Genomic DNA, 19,882 nt, shown 5'->3' with positions numbered 1-19,882 from the left:
AAGTAGATGCAACATGCCTGTGGCACAGAAAATGGACTGTTCATCTTCTTTATCTCAAGAATTCTTACAATTCTCCAAACATTCCATTTATAGAAGGTTATAACTCCCCTGGAAATTAGTAAAATGGCCATAGTCATAATTGGGATTTATACCTATTCAGATATTCTACCTCAGCTACTAGTCATTAAGTAATGAGGATTCTTTTGCATCTTTACAAGATCCAGTTCTACCTAAATCTAAATTTAAAAAGGGTTTGTTTGCATCTTTACAAAAGCCAGCTACTCAATGTCTAAAAATAAATACTGAAGCAAAGGAAGTAGGAGAAGTTGTTTAAAAATGGCTAGTCCACTGATTAAACTAGCAAGAAAAATATTAGTAACATGCATTTACAGAACAGGTTTAACATGTCCAAGCTCTTTTCTACCTTTGATTTCATTTTATTTTATCAGTTCTTTATTATAAAAGGTAGTTATTATATAAATCTAGTTTCGACTTCTCTCCAGCCATCAAACTAGCCCTATTCCCAATGTTACTCATGTAATTTTTAAAACCTACTCAGTACTCCCAAATTGTTGTCTTTTCTTTGCCTCTTTTATATTTTAATCCTGTTTAGTTATTTTCCCAATGATCTGTATATACTGTCCTTGCCATGTCTACTCTCCCAGAAAGCCTGATTCCCAAAATCCTACTTTCATTTTTTTTCTTTGAATAAGAAAGTCATATGCTATCTTAACTCTAAAGAAAATTTTACCAGCTCTGTACTAGACACAATTCTATATTTTTAATCTCACTAGTCCATATAACATAGTTTTCCTTTCTTTTCCTCAATTTTTTTACTCCTCTTTTTTATATATGGGTGCTATTGGCATAAGAGAGAGGACCTATCAAAGAACAAGGGGCTTCTTCCTCTACTCTTCTGTGAGCTCCTCAGAAGACAGAACTTTCAAATTTGTGCCATTTAACCCCAAATCTCCATCATAGCAGATAACTTTTCCTCATAGCCTTGACCGACTAATTCCAAATTTTTCTTACTATAGCACAAAAACTAAGAATTGTCATTTTTACTCTGTCCTTTGCCTTTTATACCACAAAACAGTCTCTTTTGACCTGTAACTTCATATTAACCTTTAGCCACATGGTTGTCATGGAATTAGGCAAAACTGATTAAAATATAGGACATGTTTAATGAAAGAGGCAGATAGGTGAACAAACATCTAGAGTATAACATTGCAAATGCTATACTGAAAGTTTGGAAAGATATCTTGGAAACACAAATTGGGAAGAAGGGCCAAACCCTCATAAGAATGGGAGGGGGAAAAAGACTCAGTTGAGATGACAATTGAGAAATAAACAGGAATCCAGGAGAAAAAGGGAGGGAGGTCATACCAGGCAAAGGAAGCAGCATGTTTAAAGATTTGAAGCCACAATAGAACAGGTGCAAATGCAAGTAGTTCTTGTTCTATTTCTTGCAACCACAAATAAATTTGCTTTCGTGCACTAATGTTTCTGCTGTGTAAACGTACATCTCCTTTGATATTTCTTTGTATGATACTTTTACCATTTTCCTTTTTATGTTGGTGGCCTTTATCTTCTACTTTGGCAGCACCTTCATGGGTTGCCCTTTATCTTTTCAAAACTCTCGTCCAGTGAGACCACCTTTCCAAGTCTGTCGAAGGGGCAGTTATATTTAAACTGGATCCTCCCATTTCTGCCAACTCAATTCTTCTTGCTTCTAAAGATTAGGAGAGCCAGAAATAGTGACAAAGCTGTCTTTTTCTTTCCCACTACACATTCACACTCGCATATGTAACCCAGGTCCTCCCTGTCCATCAATCCATTCCCCCACTCTATATGGTGTTCTTCCTCTACTGATGAGTATCAAGAACCCCCAAGTCAATCCCTTCAAGAGTATTAACTTCCCTCTTTATTGTAAAATATTTTATTGTAAAATTTCATGTGCTTCTAAACTTTGGCACTTTGTCTTTTTTAATACATGGTCATACTGTAAGCAGTGCTTTCTCTATATCTGTATGGTTTTTTGGCATCCAAACCCCTTTAAATTAGCTACTTTTGCTTTCCTGTTTTGGCATAATTGACTATCTGCTTTCTTTCTGTGGTCTAATTCTTCCTCTTGCCTCAGATTCTCCTGTTTTTTGTTTTTTTTTTTTTTTCCTGGAACTTGAATCTCATCTATAGAAAACCTATCACTTTTTTTTTTTCCTGGTCTTTCCTTGCATTAGATTCTCTGGGAGTTCTTTACTCCCAATCCTTTCTTTGCTCCTCTGTGAACTTGAAATACAGGCCTCTCTTCTTGGGTAGTGGCTTATCTTTCCTCTGCAAGAGCTGTCTTCTCCAGGTATTTTTATCTTTGCCCTTCCTGTTTCTGACAAGCTTATATAAGTATCTATTACAACCTTCGAATCTATTTTTTAATTTAATTTTAGTTTCAAGTATACAGTACATTGGTTAGACATTTATATAGTTTATAAAACAATCACCCTAATGGCTCTTTCTCTCCTCTGGCTCTACACATAGCCATTACATTAATGCTAACTGCATTCCCTATGTCATGCTCCCCATCCCCGTGACCATCTATCAACTACTAATTTGTATTTCTTTAACCCTTCACCTCATTTTCCCAGCCACCCAATCCCTCTCCCCTCTGGCCATCACCAGATTGTCCTCTGTATTTGAGAGTCTGTTCTTGATTAGTTTGTTCTTTTTGTTCCTTAAATTCCACATACGAGTGAAATTGTATGGTATTTATCTTTCTCTGACTTATTTCACTCAGCATAATAACCTCTAGGTCCATTCATATTGAAGATGGTAGGATTTCATTTTTTTAATATCTGAGTAATATTCCATTGTATATATGAACCATAACTCCTTTATCCAATCATCTGTTGATGTCGTCAAATCTATTTTTGAAGAATTATAATTATGTAACACTGGTAATATTTTCTTCCATTCAATCAATAATCACTTCCTCCATCTCTCCCAAGTACCCAGTGGCAAACTTTTTAAGGGGCCACCTACCCAAAAACATATACCTTTCTTTCTTGCTAAACTCTTCATGCTATCTTGTCCTTACCTAAGACTTTTTTCTTCAGGTACCTTCTGCTAATGTGATATGTTGACACACTTATAAAGGACATACATCACTGTTCCATCAACAGCCAGAGGCTTCTCTGTTCTGGATTAATAGCAGCCAGAATGTAGAGTGCCTATGTTCCTCTCAACAGCTTTTTATTTCGCACTTTTCTTTTTCCCTATCTTAATGTCAAGTCTCTCTCCTGTGTTAATGGAACTTCAACATATCATAGTATTTTTTTTTTCAATGAAATTGCCATACGACCTACATCCTTGTTTCAATCCTGAGGAGAACTAACAGGCTTTAGGCTTGGGAAATTACTATAGTGCTTCGTGCTTTTCCTTCTAATACAGTCTACAAAATATATCCATTTTCTCTGTCATCTGAAGTTCACATCAAACTCTATTTCTGTAGATTTGAATTACTTCAAATACGTCTCCTGGGTTCCTCCCAATTGAACTAATAATTAGGGTCCCACCACATAGTCCCTCTCCAGGCAATAGCTCTCATCCCTTATGAAGTGAATTCACATAAAAAATCTCTTTCAAAATCCTCCCACTGCTTTCCTCACCATGCCGAGATTTTGATTTTCCTTATTTCCTCTCTTCCTTCCGCTCTCTTTCTAATGGAAATCAAATAGACAAACCGGCTTTTTCTTTATTCTTTTCCTCAAGTTCCTTTTCTCCCCTCTATTCCTTTTCTTGTTTTCCCACTGCCTTTCCTCCTCCACCCCAACTCCAATTCTTCAGGGTCTTTTTTTTCCCCTCTGTTTTCTCTTTTTTAAGGCTCCTATTTGCCACGGTCAGACTCCATGGCCAGCTGAAGCTGGAAGTGGAGAAGGTTTGGCCCCTTTGACGTCCCTAACCTTGCTTTTCAGCAGCGTTTCTCTCCTCGCCAGCTTGTGTGTGGTTTGCCTAAGTCTGTACCATACTCTCTGCATTGCCTTCTCTTTGGTTTTTCTCTCCATGATTTCGAACTCCCTTTGGCTCACAGATGGATCTCATGTAATCCTCATATAACCATAAAGCAGGTATTTATCTTTCTCAATTGTACAGGAGGAACTTGCTTAGAGCACCCCCTGAGTTGGTTAGTGGCAGAACTTATATGTGCTGAGCATTCATTCACTCTCTCCTCTTTTACCCAGCCCTCCCTGAGGAGAAGGAAAAATTTCCTGGGGCAATGATATTTCCTAATTGTGTGGCATCTCCATTCTTATAGCATTCCCTGTTGGCCACCATCGTCCCATAACTAAAAAAAAAAAAAAATTGTTCTCTGGAAAGAACAGCATCATGACTTCTGAGCTTTCTGTCAAGACACTATTATCTGATAGCCTCCTCTTGATTTTAGTTAGGATGCACCAGTAATGTAGTGACAGAGTGACAGTAGGTCGGGATATACACTCTTTGCAGTTGAGTTTACTAAATAAAAACTTAAGTCTGATTTATCATTAAGCCCATGTGGAAATCATTCAAATGCACATCTCTGATGCTGAGATCACACTTCTCAAGGTTAAAAGTGCCAAACAATGCCTTCTAGGAATTATTTGGCATTATTTGTCAGGAACGCTCCAGGATCAGTGGCCCACCTTGGAGCATAATCTTTCTTTACAATGCTTCCTTTATAACTACATAGGTCAAATCCATAATTTTACTTTCAAATATATGTTGCCCATGTTTCAAAATTACTTGGTATTCATATCTTCATTTTCAAAAAAGGTAACAGTGGTTTCCCATAATCCAAATAACTACTTTGAAGAGGCCGCTTTACCTCAGAGCCTCAAAGTCACATGAGGACAAGAAAATAGAATATTTAAAGTTGAATCTGACCCAGAAAATCAATGACATGTAGTCAACAGAGAGAATATTAAAGGAACAAGTAATTTAGTAAAGATTTGTCTTTGGGTACCTTCCACAAACTGTTCTCCATTATTTCCCTTCCATTTTTCCATGTTCTCATAAAATTGGCTATTTATCAGGATCTCACTAAGGCCCTCTGACTAAAGAGGTATCCCAAGTTCTGGGAGCATACCCATCATCTTCCCCATTTTTGCCCATCTCCCACGCAGATTAATTTTCCATAAACCAAGCAACTGTCAACTAAAATCCAATACTGTGATGGATTACCATGTCATCCACTAGCAGGCAAAACAGTATTTTACATTATTTCAAAGGATTCCTAGAGATCTAGAGTTTTAACAATGGAAATGAAAGGTGGAATTCCAAGTACTGTGGGATGCTACCGCATGAGGAATCCTAACAAAAACATTTCTGGGACTCACTTTCCAGTCCACGTTCTGTTCACATTCTCTACTCTCCACTCAAAATTCACATCCATGAAATTAACCACAACAAATTCCTACACTTTCTCTATAGTGGTCCTTCATAATGCATGTTTTCATAATAGCATTTACCATTTTAAGTTGAACTTCTGTTTTTAATGCCTGTTCTCTCAAACACAGAATTTCTTAAGAACAAGTTTTAATCACCCTTTGTTCCCAGTACCCTGCACCATGACTGACATATTGAAAACACAAAATAAGGGTTTAGTAAACTGAATTAATGAAGTATAAGACTAAGTGTAGTTCATTTTCTACAAACCACACAAAATGAAATGGATCGCTAATAATGCTTTTGAAAATTATTCTTTTAGAGTTTATTCATTTATCGATATTATGTCAGGCTAAGCTACAATAATGAATCAACCCAAGTACATGATGATTCACTAAGAGAGAGAAATGTATTTCTTGCTCTCTCAGTAGTACGAGGTGGTTCCACTTTGGCAGGTAGGGCTTTGCTTTTCTGCAGGAACCAATCAGAGATCTCACTGACTGAACTTCTGCCATCTTCAGTATGTGGTTTCCAAGGTCACTATCAGTCATGAGAGAGAGGAAAAAAATCATAGGAAGGAGTCTTGGGGGATTAAATCTAGAAGCGGTACACATTATCCTCTAGTAGTCTCTTCCAGAGTTGAGCATTTATTCTTTGGCTCAAGAAAAGTGTACTAATCATTTCTTATGCCAGATACTATGCATATAGATAAACAGGTACTATATAAAAATGACCAAATTTGTAGGCATGCAATACAATCCAATAATCACACAAATTGATACATGTTAGCTTTACATGATTACTATTAATTATAATTGACACATGATTATTATAATAACTATTTCAAAAGAAGAGTATAGGGAGTTACTAAAGAATAGGGAGTTGCTAAAGAATATATAAGAAGAGCCCTTTAGTCTGGTGGGTCAGGTAAGACTTCTCTGTGGTATTCTCTTTGGAACTAAATAGTTGTTTATTTAATAAGAAATGAATGAATGAATGAATGAATGCAAAGTTAATGTATTATACGGTATCACAAAATAAATATTCAAAGACATAAAATACTGTCTCATTCACCTGAATAATTTACTGTGCATTTGTACACTAGGCCAGATTCTTTTTTTTCCTGGGCACATCCACAGCAACATTTCACACTGTGACCATCTGGACCATTAGATGTAAATACCGATTTGACAGATACTTCAAGGGTATGAGAGTAGTTGTGGGAATAAAATGAATTTGAAAGATACTACCACACAGAGGACATATTTAAAGCCACTAATTCTGTTTTTAAAATTAAAAAGCTGATATTGTCCTTCTTGTAAATAAATAACATCTTAATATTTTTACATATGGAGAATATACATAGTTGGGATTTTATTTTGAAATTATTGGACCACCTTTGTTTATTTGTCCTCTGCAAATAGATTCCCAATCTCAAAGAAAAATCCTTGACTCAGAGATTCTATCACCAATTTAACACATAGGAAAATCCTAAGATTAACATAAATAGAATATGTCCTTTCAAAATGTCACAGCATTAAGTCAATTTAGGTACCTTTTTAAAACTCATTCAAAAGTACAGCATTTCCAACAAGCATGTGAACTTAGCCCCATTTGCAAAGGTCATTAAGTAAAGCCCTATTTTTACATATAAAATGATACATGGTGTTATAGAAGTCATCGAATATTCACTTTAAATCAAACTTTCTGAATCCATAGAATGACCTCTCTTAATATCTATAATGCTTTTCAAAAAGAAAATGTATTGCTGTAGTTGTCTATTAAATCATTAATTCTTGTCTACTCTATTTAGTGGCTGCTTTAAAAAATAACAGAATTATCAAGCAGCTCAGAACAAAGGTGCTTTCTGATTGTCGGCTCCGCATTCTGAAAAAGTAGGTTAATTTCTCTGAATATCACAGCTGGAACTTTCTAACACTAACTGGCAGTTTCCACCTAGTGATCAAGGCAATTGACTAAAATAAAGCTGAAATTCCTAATAGTAATAAGGCCCCTTCATGTGATAATTACACCAGCAAAAGCACTCATCTGTTGGCTGCAACTCTACAGGGTCTTGAAATTATCTTATAAAAAGTACACTTCCAGAAATGTTTTCATTTCTAGTTTTATGATAGCGCTAACACAGCAGTATGACTGGAATATCCAAGTGGGTGGTCAGTGGGAACATTAACTGTCATTCAAGATGGCAATCTGATAGTAAATAAACAGGATTTTGAGTCAAAAAGCCTTACTTCAATTCCATACTGAGTAAACTATATGTAACCTCTGAGTCTCAAAGTCTTCATTTATAAAATAGATATAACAGTACTTACTTCACAGGGCTGTTGTGGAAAAAGAATTATCAAGCAACAAGTAAGGGTATCGTCTTTCTATGTATATTTTCCAAGAATCACTGTTTCCCATCACCATAACCCCATTAAAGGAAATGTTTCCAAAATTTAGAAAATCTTGATTTCTAGAACTTTAGAGTGATAGAAAAAATGTGTAATAAACAATCTTTATATATTACTATCCAATCAGCTTTCTTCCAAACTGACATGTGACAACTATGAAATAAGAGTTTGATGTGAAACGGTCCCTATAAAACTATCAGACCATTCCAATTCTTTGAGGTAAATAACAAGAGATACAGTAAAACCTTCAGATGCTAGAACCGGACTCTAGGGACAGAAGTGAGTGCATCTTCATCTAATCAAATGTCCGAAATCAATTATTCAAGAGGAAACCAACATGTAATAGAAGAAAATTGCCCCCATTCTCAAACTTGTCATCTTAAAAAATTATTAAAGTTGATTTTTAATGAATTATAAAAAAGCTTATACTTATACTTCAGATAGTTATGACTCAGAAAATTTAATCGACAAGATAAAGGTTCATGTGAATTGGGTATTTTCCTCACCTTTTTTTAGAAAATGAGTTTTTTCCTGTCTGCTTGAGGCTATAAAGAAAACAAATTCCAGAATAAACAGTGACTAGCTTTCAAATTGCTTATAGATCCAGAAGTAATAAGGTTTTAAAATCCTGAAAAGTAACTTCAATTTATTAATATAAAAACACATGTTTAATTTGGTGTACTAATTATGATAATTTTATGAGCAAATGAAATTTTACATGTTCAAGTTTCTAAATTATCTGTAAAAGATGCTAAAAGAAGCGCTTTTCCATATTTCCCTTTCTCTCAAAGTGTTCGTTTTGATATTTGCCTTCTTTCAAATATTCATTTTTCCTTCACCTGATAGCTTTAAAATTATAGGAAACTTCACATATTTCTCCTATTCAAGGTATGGTTTTTCAAACTCTGTAATTGCTATCTTCTAAAGCTAAAGATTTGTAGAATCTTAAAAATTCTCTATACATCATAAGATTGAATAAAAAGCTATTAGAAGATAGGTAAGTTGTGACATTTCTTTCTTTAAAACAACTGAGATGCCCATAAATTATGGAACTAAATTATGAGCCATAAAGAGATGTGTCACTTAAGAGAGAACAATCATGTCTAAAATGCCTAATTAAAATGGTTATGGTAACCTGGTTCTGCAATAGAGCGAGTTCCCCAGGGAGAGATTGTGGCAAAAAGACAGAATTCTGCAAAAAGAACCTTCCTCCTAATGAGCATTTTTGAACTGCAATTTTGTTCATTTACATTTCTCTTATCTCATACGGTTCAGATGAATTTTTCTACACTTTGTATTAATTTCTATGATATCGACTCTCATTCTATATGTACAAAGACTATGAAAAGTAATTTATTCCACTAGATTCTCCTGATGTGTAAATTAATTTGTAAAGCTGAATAGGCACTACAGGTGCAGTCGGCACATTCGAAGTAACTATTATCTATACTAATGAAGGGAGCTATGACCAAGATAACTCAAAACAGGTATTATCTAAAATTGTCATTTACTTGCTTTTTGGAATTGTGTGGCAAGGATCCTGTCTTCAAGGAGTTTACAGTCATGTGGGAAAACTAAGACACATACACAGTGAAACATTTTTTAAAAAGTCCTTTGTAACATCAGAGCTATATGGGCAAGATGCTATGAGAATTCAAAGAATGAAAGAATTGAGGCTATACCACATGGTGATGTTTTCAATAAAGGTATTACTTACACCAAAAGAGTAGCATTCCACCTTCTCTCTCTCCCTTCTCTCTCTACACACACACACACACACTCTGAATATATTACTTCTCACCTATAGATATATCATTGAACAGGTAGATACTCTTTTCTTTTTTAAAGGTGGATATAATGAGTGCCCCCCAAAAACTGAGTTGCATTTCCTTAAATTGTCAAATTACATCTAGGCAGTTTTTGCTACAGTGGAGAATCTGTCTCATTTAATATCATCAAGTTATAGATAAGGTAAAATAGTCATAATAAGAGTATGGCATGAGAGGACCTTAGGGTGTGACCTTCTGTACCTCATTCTAATGTTTAAAGTCTTTCTATAAAAGTCTGACACAACCATTACCTTCTTGGGAGTCGGAATTCACTTTCTGGGGGAGAGAGCAATAAGAAATGAACTCTAATTTACCATATACGTACTTCCCTATGTCAGAGAAGCATTCTAGAGCCTCCAGCATTTCTCACCTCATCTCGCTCATGCTTATAATTACAAATGCAAAAATTCTAATACCATTGTCCTTAATTAGCCATCACAAAGAGTAAGACATTTAAGATGGAAGAACCCACAGCAGTCCTTTCTGAAAAAGATGTAAGTCCTACACACCATCATTTTAAACTCTCATTCATTTATTTAGAAATGCCTGAGTGCAGGAATTGTGAATGTTCGTTGGGCCTAAAATATTGTACCAACGAAATAACGTGAGGGACTATAGGATGCTTTGTATTACTATGTACTTGTTTTCTAACCTGCAACTTAGATTTTTACAAATATTAGGATAAGAAAAAAAGAAAGTTAGATCTTACTTGAAGTGAGTAAAACTGAAAGTGCAAGAACTTATTTTGTTGGCTTTTAGCTACTAGAAATTCAGATTTATCACCAGTAAATAGAGTTAAGGGCAACACAAAAATCTTTTTCCCAGAAATCTGAAGTATTAGGTATAATCCTATTAGAAGTGTGAAGATGTCTTATCTCGGAAGCTAAGCAGAGTTGGGCCTGGTTAGTACTTGGATGGGAGACCACCTAGGAAGACCAGGTGTTATAGGTGTAAAAAATAAAAATAAGGGATTGTAAGCTGACAAGTTCCTTGCAATCTGTGAGGTCAACCAAGGGTTGCTTTGCCTAAAAAAAAAAAAAAAAAAAAAAGTGTAAAGAGACAAAAGTAGGTAAGGTTGATTTTACTGTAAGAGTATTAGGCTCTTTCCAAAGGTATTTAATAAAGTTATGCGAGTTTGTCAAGAGTGTTTCAGTCCTATTCAGAGTAGAATCTCTAAAAATGTCATCTTGGGCTCAATTCCTGAACCTTTAAATTGTGGATGCATTTTAATGAATGTTAAAATATAAATGAGTTGTTTATAAAACTGAGATAGTCACTCCTGATAACTGGGTGAATGAAGGACCACTAGGTAAATGACAAAGGACGTAGGAGTTTTCAAATTGTAATTGTAATAATCCTCCTCCTGAGGAATTTACAGTGGATATGTACAAACTTTAGTCACCTTTATCTTAAAAGTTACTTATACTTTCATATTGATTTTCATAGCAAGAGAAATTGGGTGATATCTGCTTCTCCCTTCGCTACGTACCTACTGCCGGCAAACTGACTGTTGTCATTCTGGAGGCAAAGAACCTGAAGAAGATGGATGTGGGTGGCTTGTCTGGTAAGTCTGTGATGTTTATTGTTTTTTTTAAATGCTGTCTCATCATGGTTACCAAATGCATAGCACACATGCTGTGACTCCCCCAGTCCTTAATTGATCACAGTTCTCTTTCCTACTGAAGCTGGAAGCAATCTCAGAATTCATCCCAACACAGTACCCCAGGAAGCCACTCTCAATTTGTAGGAATGGGCACAGAAGATAAAATTTATTTTCTTGCTTTATAGCCAAATTGTCGATTGTCAGTTCTAAAACACTGAAAGCTGAAAATGTTTTCTCTCTCATAAAAGGCACTGTGTATAAACAATTATGATTTTGTTGAGGTTTTGGTTTTTGCTTTTTTGGTCAAATTTCACCTGTGATATGAAAAATAGTGTTTTATCTGAAACTTATTAGGTATTTGATAGTCTAGTGTGTTTTATTAAAGATTCTGCATTTTAAATATATGTGAATACATTCTGTTTAAGAGTAAATACCCATAGTAAGGAATTTATTTTGTACATCATATTAGGGATAGGAAAAACTTTTGGATTTAAATTCTATATATCCCTTAGTTTAAAAAATAAGTGAGTGAAGTATTATACTCTTGCTCAAAAGCAAAGTCAACTCAAGGACTTGTCATTTTCACAGCTGAACATAATTTTCTTTATTTTCTTCTCTGTGCAATTAAATCAATTATATTTAATTTCTAGTAAATTATTAGTATGAGACATTTTCTTGATATGCCACAAGGTCATCATAAATAGACTATAGTTGTCATTATTTGTGGCTAGGGCACTAGAACTAACATTACTGGTTATTCAGCACTTTCTCTAATAAAATATTGCAAACTTCAAAATGTCACCCTAATGCAGCCTGATCATTTTATATTCTAAAGCATAATAGCTTTAAAAAAATGCTAAAGCTAAGTTTCTACTTACTGAACCACTTATTTGTCAACAAAATTCTCCTGGTGCCTAACTTTCTCTTTATAAGTCAGTCACCTGAGAAAGCTGCTCTAATTTTTTCACGTCACTAAGATCTCATTTAATAATTCACTGCTTTCACTGCCTAAGAGCATAACAGCAAATTTGAAGCAGTAAGCAGAGTTTCCCCTAAAACTGTAAGAGTAATTAACGTGCCTAAGATGCAAAATATATGCATTTATGTATGTGTATGTCTATACACATATACCTTTCCTAGCTCTGTCCTCTGAAAAGACCTAAAAACAGACTGATCAAGTATCAGTGAACATCCTCAGCATCAGACATGGTTTGAAAATGTAATTTCTTAATAAAAAAGCCTGGTGCTTATTAGTATAAGGGGAGATTCCAGGTGTGACAGTAGGAGTATACAAGACAAGCCTAGAATATCTCATCACACCAGAAAGCAAGGAAGCTATCACGAACCAAATCATGTCAAAAGAGTTAGGAACACACTGGAAGAGGCTTCCCATGGTCAAACATGTAATCATTTCAGCTTCACTAATGATAATAAAAGCAATGGACTTAAATCTAAAATAATGAGTATTTAATATGTCTATATGAGAAAAAAATGCTGAGTAATTTTTAACGACAAGAACAGTTCACTCCCAGATTACTATTTAGTATCCTGAGGTGTGACTTCAGACACCTTTAACATTTCCCTTTTCTTTGGTTCAGTTGCCAGGTACTATTACATGTTCCTTTGTACCCACTCTCAGTCTCCATTCTGAACTCCCATGCCAACCATTTCATCATCACCTGTGTCTAGTACTCCCCTAGTCTGCCTCCCAGTTTATCTTATACTCTTCCATGCTACCACCATTCTTAAGACATTTTCTTCATCTGGAATTCTTCCTTCCAATAATTCCTAGGTAAATCCTATCCATTCTTCAGGCCCAGCTTGAGTCTTATTTTCTCCATCCATTAAACAAATGTGCCCCTACTTTGTTCTGAAATTAGGTTTAAATCAGTGGACAAAACAGCCAAAAAAACCCTGCCCTCAACCAGCCTATGTTTTAACATGGGGAGACGGACAGACAGCTAATAAATAAGAGAAGCACATAGTATTACAAGAAGTGAGAAGTGCCACAGAGAAAGCAAAGCAGGGAAGTAGGATAAGGAATGTTGGGAAGTAGTTATAAAAGAGAGAGTCAGAGGAAGCGTCATGAGTACGTAAATTTGACAACAATCTGGAAAGAGGTTAGGAAGTGAATCATGGGGTTTCATGGAAAGAGAACACTTTTGGTGAAGGAACTCCAGGAAGCTTTTTCTGATCTACCCCAGTAGAACAAATCTTTCCCTTTTTTAAATGCCAATAGCGGTTTGTTTACACCCCTCAAACATCACGCTTCTCTCTCACTAGAATGTGCACCTTATTTATATCTCCCACAATGCCCTCATTGACTGAGAGCACTGAGCATAGCTGCTGAATGAATAATGAATTATTTACAAAGGAGCTATGGCCTGAAAAAAACAAGTCTTGCATTTCAAATTTGTTTAACCTACTTACCATCAAACTAACTTTAAGCACTTGGATGGTCTGTCTCAAAGTAAGTTGACCTATGTACATCCTATGGGACCAAAATTATATAATGAGATTATTCCAAGTAATTCAAATACTAAACTAAATTTACTGGAAATGACTAATTAGAACCAAAGTGGTTTGTTTTGCCAAAGCTTAAATCCCACTCTGCCGCTACTCATAATTTGACATTTAAGATTTCTAGGCCTTAGTTGCATTATCTATAAAATGGGAGTAATAAGAGAACCTTGTTGATAAGGTTATTGTGAAAAATAAATGAAAGCACTGGGTCTGGCGCACCTAAGTACTTGCTAAATATTATTATATTTCTATTAGTAACTTTATCAAATCTTGAGTTAAATATGCAAAATGTGAAAGCAACCAATGGACAATTTAACACACTGTTTGATTCAATGGAAAAAGAATGCTCATCTGTATTTGATGGGATTGGCTGATCAATTCAGGCAAAATATCACTACACTATGTTTTCCACAGACCCAAAAGTGAATTAAGTATGAAATTAATCAACAAAACTGAATAAATGGAAAAAAATTTTAATGATTTTTCTTACTACTTTCCAACAGAGTCTGTTTATTTCTTTCCTACTGTGTCAATTCAAAATGCACTGTACAAAGATTTTATCTCTATTATATATCCATGTAGCAAACCATGCAAATCCCAATCCTTCTTAATTTACAATTTAGAAATCCTTTTCTAACTTGGTTTACTCGTAGCTTCATAATAGAACTGTGGGGTAGTTTCTGAAAGTAATATCCTCAGAAAATTGAAGCTTAGAGACATTAGATAAGGCACATCGATCATCCTGTTCCATGTGTGACACATAGGATGTGTTGAATACTAGCCATTGTTTTTGTCATTAGTATTAACAGTCAAAGTCACCCAATTTGTAGATGGTATAGCTGAGACTAAAGCCCAGACACTCAGATTCCCAAAGCAGAACACTTTCTAATACATTGTTCGGCCTTCCATATACCCACTACCTTCAAGATGGGAGAACAGGGATTCTCCAGCTCTAACGGACTGCCAGGAGGTGAAACACCAAAAAGAGGTACTCAGGGTTAGTAAGGCTAGAAATGGAGGTCTTCAAGGATTGCTGGAAATCCACACATTCTTAAAGACTGGGGAAATTACCATATGTACGAAACCCTATGAACACTCCCAAACAGCTCCGTGTCACTCCCTGTCTTTTCTTCCCAGAATCACAGACTTTCTTACCTCATTTGTGGCTCCTCGAAGCTTTCTTTTCTCACTTGACCCAGGATGAAACAGAATGCAGGCTCATAAACCATTCCATTTCCCTCTTTCCCTGAAGCTAGCACATAGGCCTTTTGAAATGTTTCTAAGTGTTTGGACTGTTAGGAAATATGGCAAATCAACAAGGGTAAAAAGTCTGTAGCCCTGCTGCCTGGGACAACAAAAGCATGTTAAGCGCGGTGGCAAGAGAGTGCTGGGAAAACACAGATAAGGGACTGGAACTATATGCATCTATTCCGACAGTCTCCGGACCATAGTGGAGCTGGCTATGAGGTGGGATCAAGTTAGGTGTGTCATGGGGCTGGTTGGAGAAAGTGTGGTTGTTTTCCCTCATCAGTTCTTTATCCTTTCTACTTTCTATCCCAAGTCCCACCCCTAGTCTTCCTCTTGGCCGTCACCATTCCTGTCTTACCTCTGTGAATTTGCCCTATAGAAAGCAAAGGGTAGGGCTAGAGAAGAGGTTCCCCCAAAGCATCCAAGTCTCCCCCCAAAAAAGGCAGTGAAATTCAAAAATGGCAACAAGTGCTTAAAGGAAACGATGACAGAAGAAAAATGAGGACTCGTGATAGTAAAGGTGTCACCATCCCTATCTGTCAGACTGCCAGTGTACGAATTAGCCACTGAGACCTAAGCTAGTAAGACTGACCTTGCCAACCCATCCAACCCCCTGCCCATCACACACTTATTCCCTCCTTTCTGTAAGATGCAATTTTAAAAGATTGTTCATGGGTTTATTTTTACTCATTTCTGTCATCTTAGAAATATAATGTGGGAAATACATCCAATTTAAATATCTAAAGTCACCTGGGAACAAGCAACTCACCCAACCTTAGGAAACCACTAGATTCCACATAAAAATCCTGAATCAGCAGACAAATATTTTTTCAGGCATTATTTATCAAGATGTAATATTCTACTTACACAGAGTCATCCAGGGTCTATGTGAAAATTTAAGATTTATGAAACTACTTCCACTTATCTATAACTAAATATCTAGGGGTGTAAATGTAGAAATTATATTTTAAACACCCCCCCATGTTAGTCTTATGCATCTTAAGTCTGAAAACTATACTTTATAGAGTGTATAGTGTTATCTGAAGCTATAATGGTAGTCATATTGCAATATGTAAATGTATGAAATCAACACATTTTATATCTTAAACTTACACAATGTTATGTCAATTATATCTTATTATAAATTGTTTTTTTTTTAACTACAGTTTCTAGCCTTAATTGCTACAGCATAATTTTAACTGAGGTCCAGGTCAACCAAATGCCAAATTAGAACTTTTTTGGTCAGTGACGCAGAATACATCCTTTGCCTTATACACTGGAATTTCCTTTAAGTTCTATTTATTTCATCAGCCCAGTATCCTCTTTCCTGAAAGATACCTTGCCCACGTGTCTAAATTGTTGTCTCTTTTTCTTCAATCTCTTCCACTGAAAGAGCAATACATGGTTTCTTTATATATCATGGCTACTATCCTTATCTGTTCTTCCATTGATGCTGAAAGCATGGCAATGAAAACCACTCCAAATTCAATCAGTTTGAGCTAAAAGCCACCAGTCTGGGAGCTGGGCCAATAAATAAAGTAGCGAAATCTTATATGAACCAATTAGATATGGATATGCAAATTAGCTGGTCATGATATCAGGGTCAAATAATATGCAAATAAACTGGCATCTTATTGAGTTAATTGGACAGGAATATGCATAATAAGTTGGCTGTGATGTCAGAAGTCTTCATCATGATTTTAGGCTTGATTGTCAGAACATAAAATTCTGCGACACTTTCAAATGTGTAATTATAATATTGATAAAATAATCTGAATCCCTAAGATGTGAACAAATTGATCTAAAAAATAAATGACCAATCTTTAAACTGGATCATCCTAGAAATTGAGTTATTAAGAAGGATTATAGCCAAGACCAGTGCAAGTTGAGACCCAGGCACGGTTACCACAGAATGTATAGAAATGCTATGCCCGAATGACCAATAGTGGTTTTAAGGAAATGAGAACAGTTGTGAGGTGTTAGCTATTTCTATAATCAAGAGAAATTAGTGATGGGCTGAAATGTATTGTCGGAACAGTTAGCACAAAAACTCAATAAGTCCTCTAGCTGGCAGATACATATCCAATCATTCAGCGAACATCATTTAAATGCACACTCTGAGCCAGGCACTATGCCAGTCCTTGGGTATGCAAGTGAAAGTCACAGCAGACACTTGCACAGCACAGTGCAAGCCAGAACACCATTCTAAATGCTTTACATATGTTAACTGATTTAATCCCCATTAGAACTTTATGAGCTAGATACTATTTTTAATGCTATTTTATCGATGGAACTGAAGCACCTTTTCCAAGGTCACAGAATTAGTACGTGTAGAGTCAAGATGTCAGCCCAGTCTGTCTTCAGAATCTATGAATAAAACATATGACTTCTAAGTCCTTATCCTTTCTCAGCAGGTTCAACCTGGAGAGCAGATGGCTAACTACACGTTAGAGTTTGAGAGGTGACCAAAATTCTCCATTCCAAAATTTCTTTATACCCAAATTAAAATTCCATCATGGAAGCCACTAATATAAATTAGTTAGTTGATCATTTAATTAGTTTTTGGCTACTTAGACAGCAAAGACATGATCGATGAGTCTGTAAGATCAGACATCAAATAGTAGATTTCTGGTATGAAGACATCTCAGTTTCTTCCTTGTATACAAATTGGCATGTTATTTTAGTGATTGATTCTTTGCACATTAAAGAGGATAAAGCAAAACAGTACAGTGATATCAGCGACAAAGATAAGGGATGTTGCAGAACATTTTGGAAGAAAGTCCAGATCTAAGGGATTTGAGTGCCTACTAGGAAGAGAGACTAGAGAAAAACTTTCTACTACATAACTTTATCAAGGGCTGACTCTGGAAGACAGTAGGTGATACTGTGGGGGCTAAGAAGTAGGCAGTAGATGTAGTTGTACGAAAACGTACTTCTCTAAATCACTATGGAACTCTGTGGGTCAAGCAATATCAGATATTTAAATATTAAAATTTAAAAAGATGGAATTGTAATAGACAACTTATCAGGAAAGTAGAGCTCGTCTGGAAAATGTTAACAACAGAAATCCACAGATAGAGAAGTGAAAATAGAGAGTGCCAAAGTGGTCTGTGCTAAATCATTTCTACTAGTCACCATGAAACTTCCAATTTTGAAGGTGACAAATGATTTCAGCCGTTGATATGCCAAGTTCAGTGGGTAAACAGAAAAAATCTTGCTAGGATGAGTAAGCCAAAATGTGGTAGATGAGCTTCAGTGTGTGCAAGCTTAGAACTAATACATTGAAAGAAAAAAATTAGAATATAAAATAAGGTCGATTATAAATCAAGAAAAAGGTCACACAGAACCATCCATTAAAGACATTCACCAAGTGCACTGCTACCACCAAAGAGACTTGATGTTATCATAGAAGATTTTATAAGTACATACAAGAGGGGAAAAATTCCCTGCCTTTGTCCTAGACTAAGGCTCATCCATGTGTGGAGTATGTGTAGTTATGACCACCACCTCAAGAAAGATACAGTGATATTAGATGACCAGCTGCAAGAGAAGAGTGGATGAAACAAGGATAAAGGGGCTGTGAGGACAGGCTAAGAGTGGGACTTTGTAGTCTGGAAAAGGAAAGCTGAGCAGAGATATGATGAAAGGCAGAGCTAGAGTAATACTGACCTGTTTATCACCTCCCATAATACTAGAATTAGGAAGCGACCTTGATGTTTGAAAGAGTACAGATAAAACAGAGAGCCATTCAGAATGACCTCAAAGGTACCTTTCTACTCAAAAATTCTTTTTCGAAATTTCTTTGCTACCTTACATCTGGGTAGTAAAAACTTGCCACTCTAGGAGCTGGAACAGGTAGAGGTAAATTAATGTATCTATTTTGAGTTATAGGCTCAGAACATCTCTAAACCTTTGCTTTGTGTTGTCTTGTAGGACCCCTATGCCTTTCCAGGAGTAACGATCAGAAATAGACCCCATAGCTGCATCTCTCACAAATCCAACTCAGAACGGCTACATTCCCATCTTTGAGTTGAACATTTTATCCTCTCCTCTCTATTCAGTATATAGGAAAGGAATAGGGAGAGTGAGATTTTCTAAGAGGCAACTGTGCTGGCAGGATTAAAGCCCCCAAATACTCCTGTTTTTAAAACTAAACTTGGTGAGCTTTTCAAGAGATAGTATCTATACTATCCACATAAGACTTGTTTCTAATAAAACTATTAAAAACATAGCAAACGTCTATGCCATTTTTCTCTTCCTTTTATGGAGAGACAAGATTCCTTTTAGACCTACAACAGGTGACAACAGAAAATACTGCTGAGTCTCAAACACTAATGACACTCAGAGAATTAGAAATATCGAAAATGACCTTTAAAAAAAATTGCACTTTATCATCGTCATCTCTACTTCCAAAAGGGTATTTGGGTTGTATTTGGTCCCTTGATCCCTCATTCCTAATGTGTATTATAAACATAGCAGTCTCTTTTTCCCTCTTCTCTATAGTCTTGCCACATGCTACACCAGGAGCTACTTTTAGAGCAGGGATTGCATCTACTTATATTTGCATTCTCAAAGTCCCTAACCCATACATACGTTGGGAACGGATCTCAACATTCCCTGCCTAAATGACCAGTTACAAACTTTAAAGTTCAACCAGCCTAACTGGTTATTTTGTCTTCATCTTCTGATTGATTTGACAAATTTTTCTACTTAATGAAATTCTTTTGGCATATGTTAATCTTCTAATAAAAATAGCAGCTAAGAAAAATATATAATGACATGTACTTCTTGAAAATGATTGGTTATTTTAGCTGTTGTTCTCAGATTTTTCTTTCTTCTTCTATTCC

At 35.8% G+C, this 19,882-nt stretch overlaps 1 protein-coding gene across 4 annotated transcripts in view; it reads left to right on the top strand.

The window, feature by feature from the left end:
* Positions 1 to 19,882, top strand: part of SYT1 (synaptotagmin 1) — a 470,287-nt gene that overhangs the window by 380,947 nt on the left and 69,458 nt on the right. For all 4 annotated transcript variants that reach the window (XM_036236723.1, XM_036236722.1, XM_036236721.1 and 1 more), the window contains one exon: positions 11,108 to 11,225. In XM_036236723.1, the coding sequence (XP_036092616.1) occupies positions 11,108 to 11,225 (118 nt within the window). The remainder of the gene's footprint in view (positions 1 to 11,107; positions 11,226 to 19,882) is intronic.

This window comes from Rousettus aegyptiacus, unplaced genomic scaffold (genome assembly GCF_014176215.1).
Source record: "Rousettus aegyptiacus isolate mRouAeg1 unplaced genomic scaffold, mRouAeg1.p scaffold_m13_p_2, whole genome shotgun sequence".
In the NCBI taxonomy this organism is placed as follows: Eukaryota; Metazoa; Chordata; class Mammalia; order Chiroptera; family Pteropodidae; genus Rousettus; species Rousettus aegyptiacus.
The sequence above is the reverse complement of the archived record's forward strand: the minus strand, read 5'-3'. Positions and strand labels throughout refer to the sequence as shown.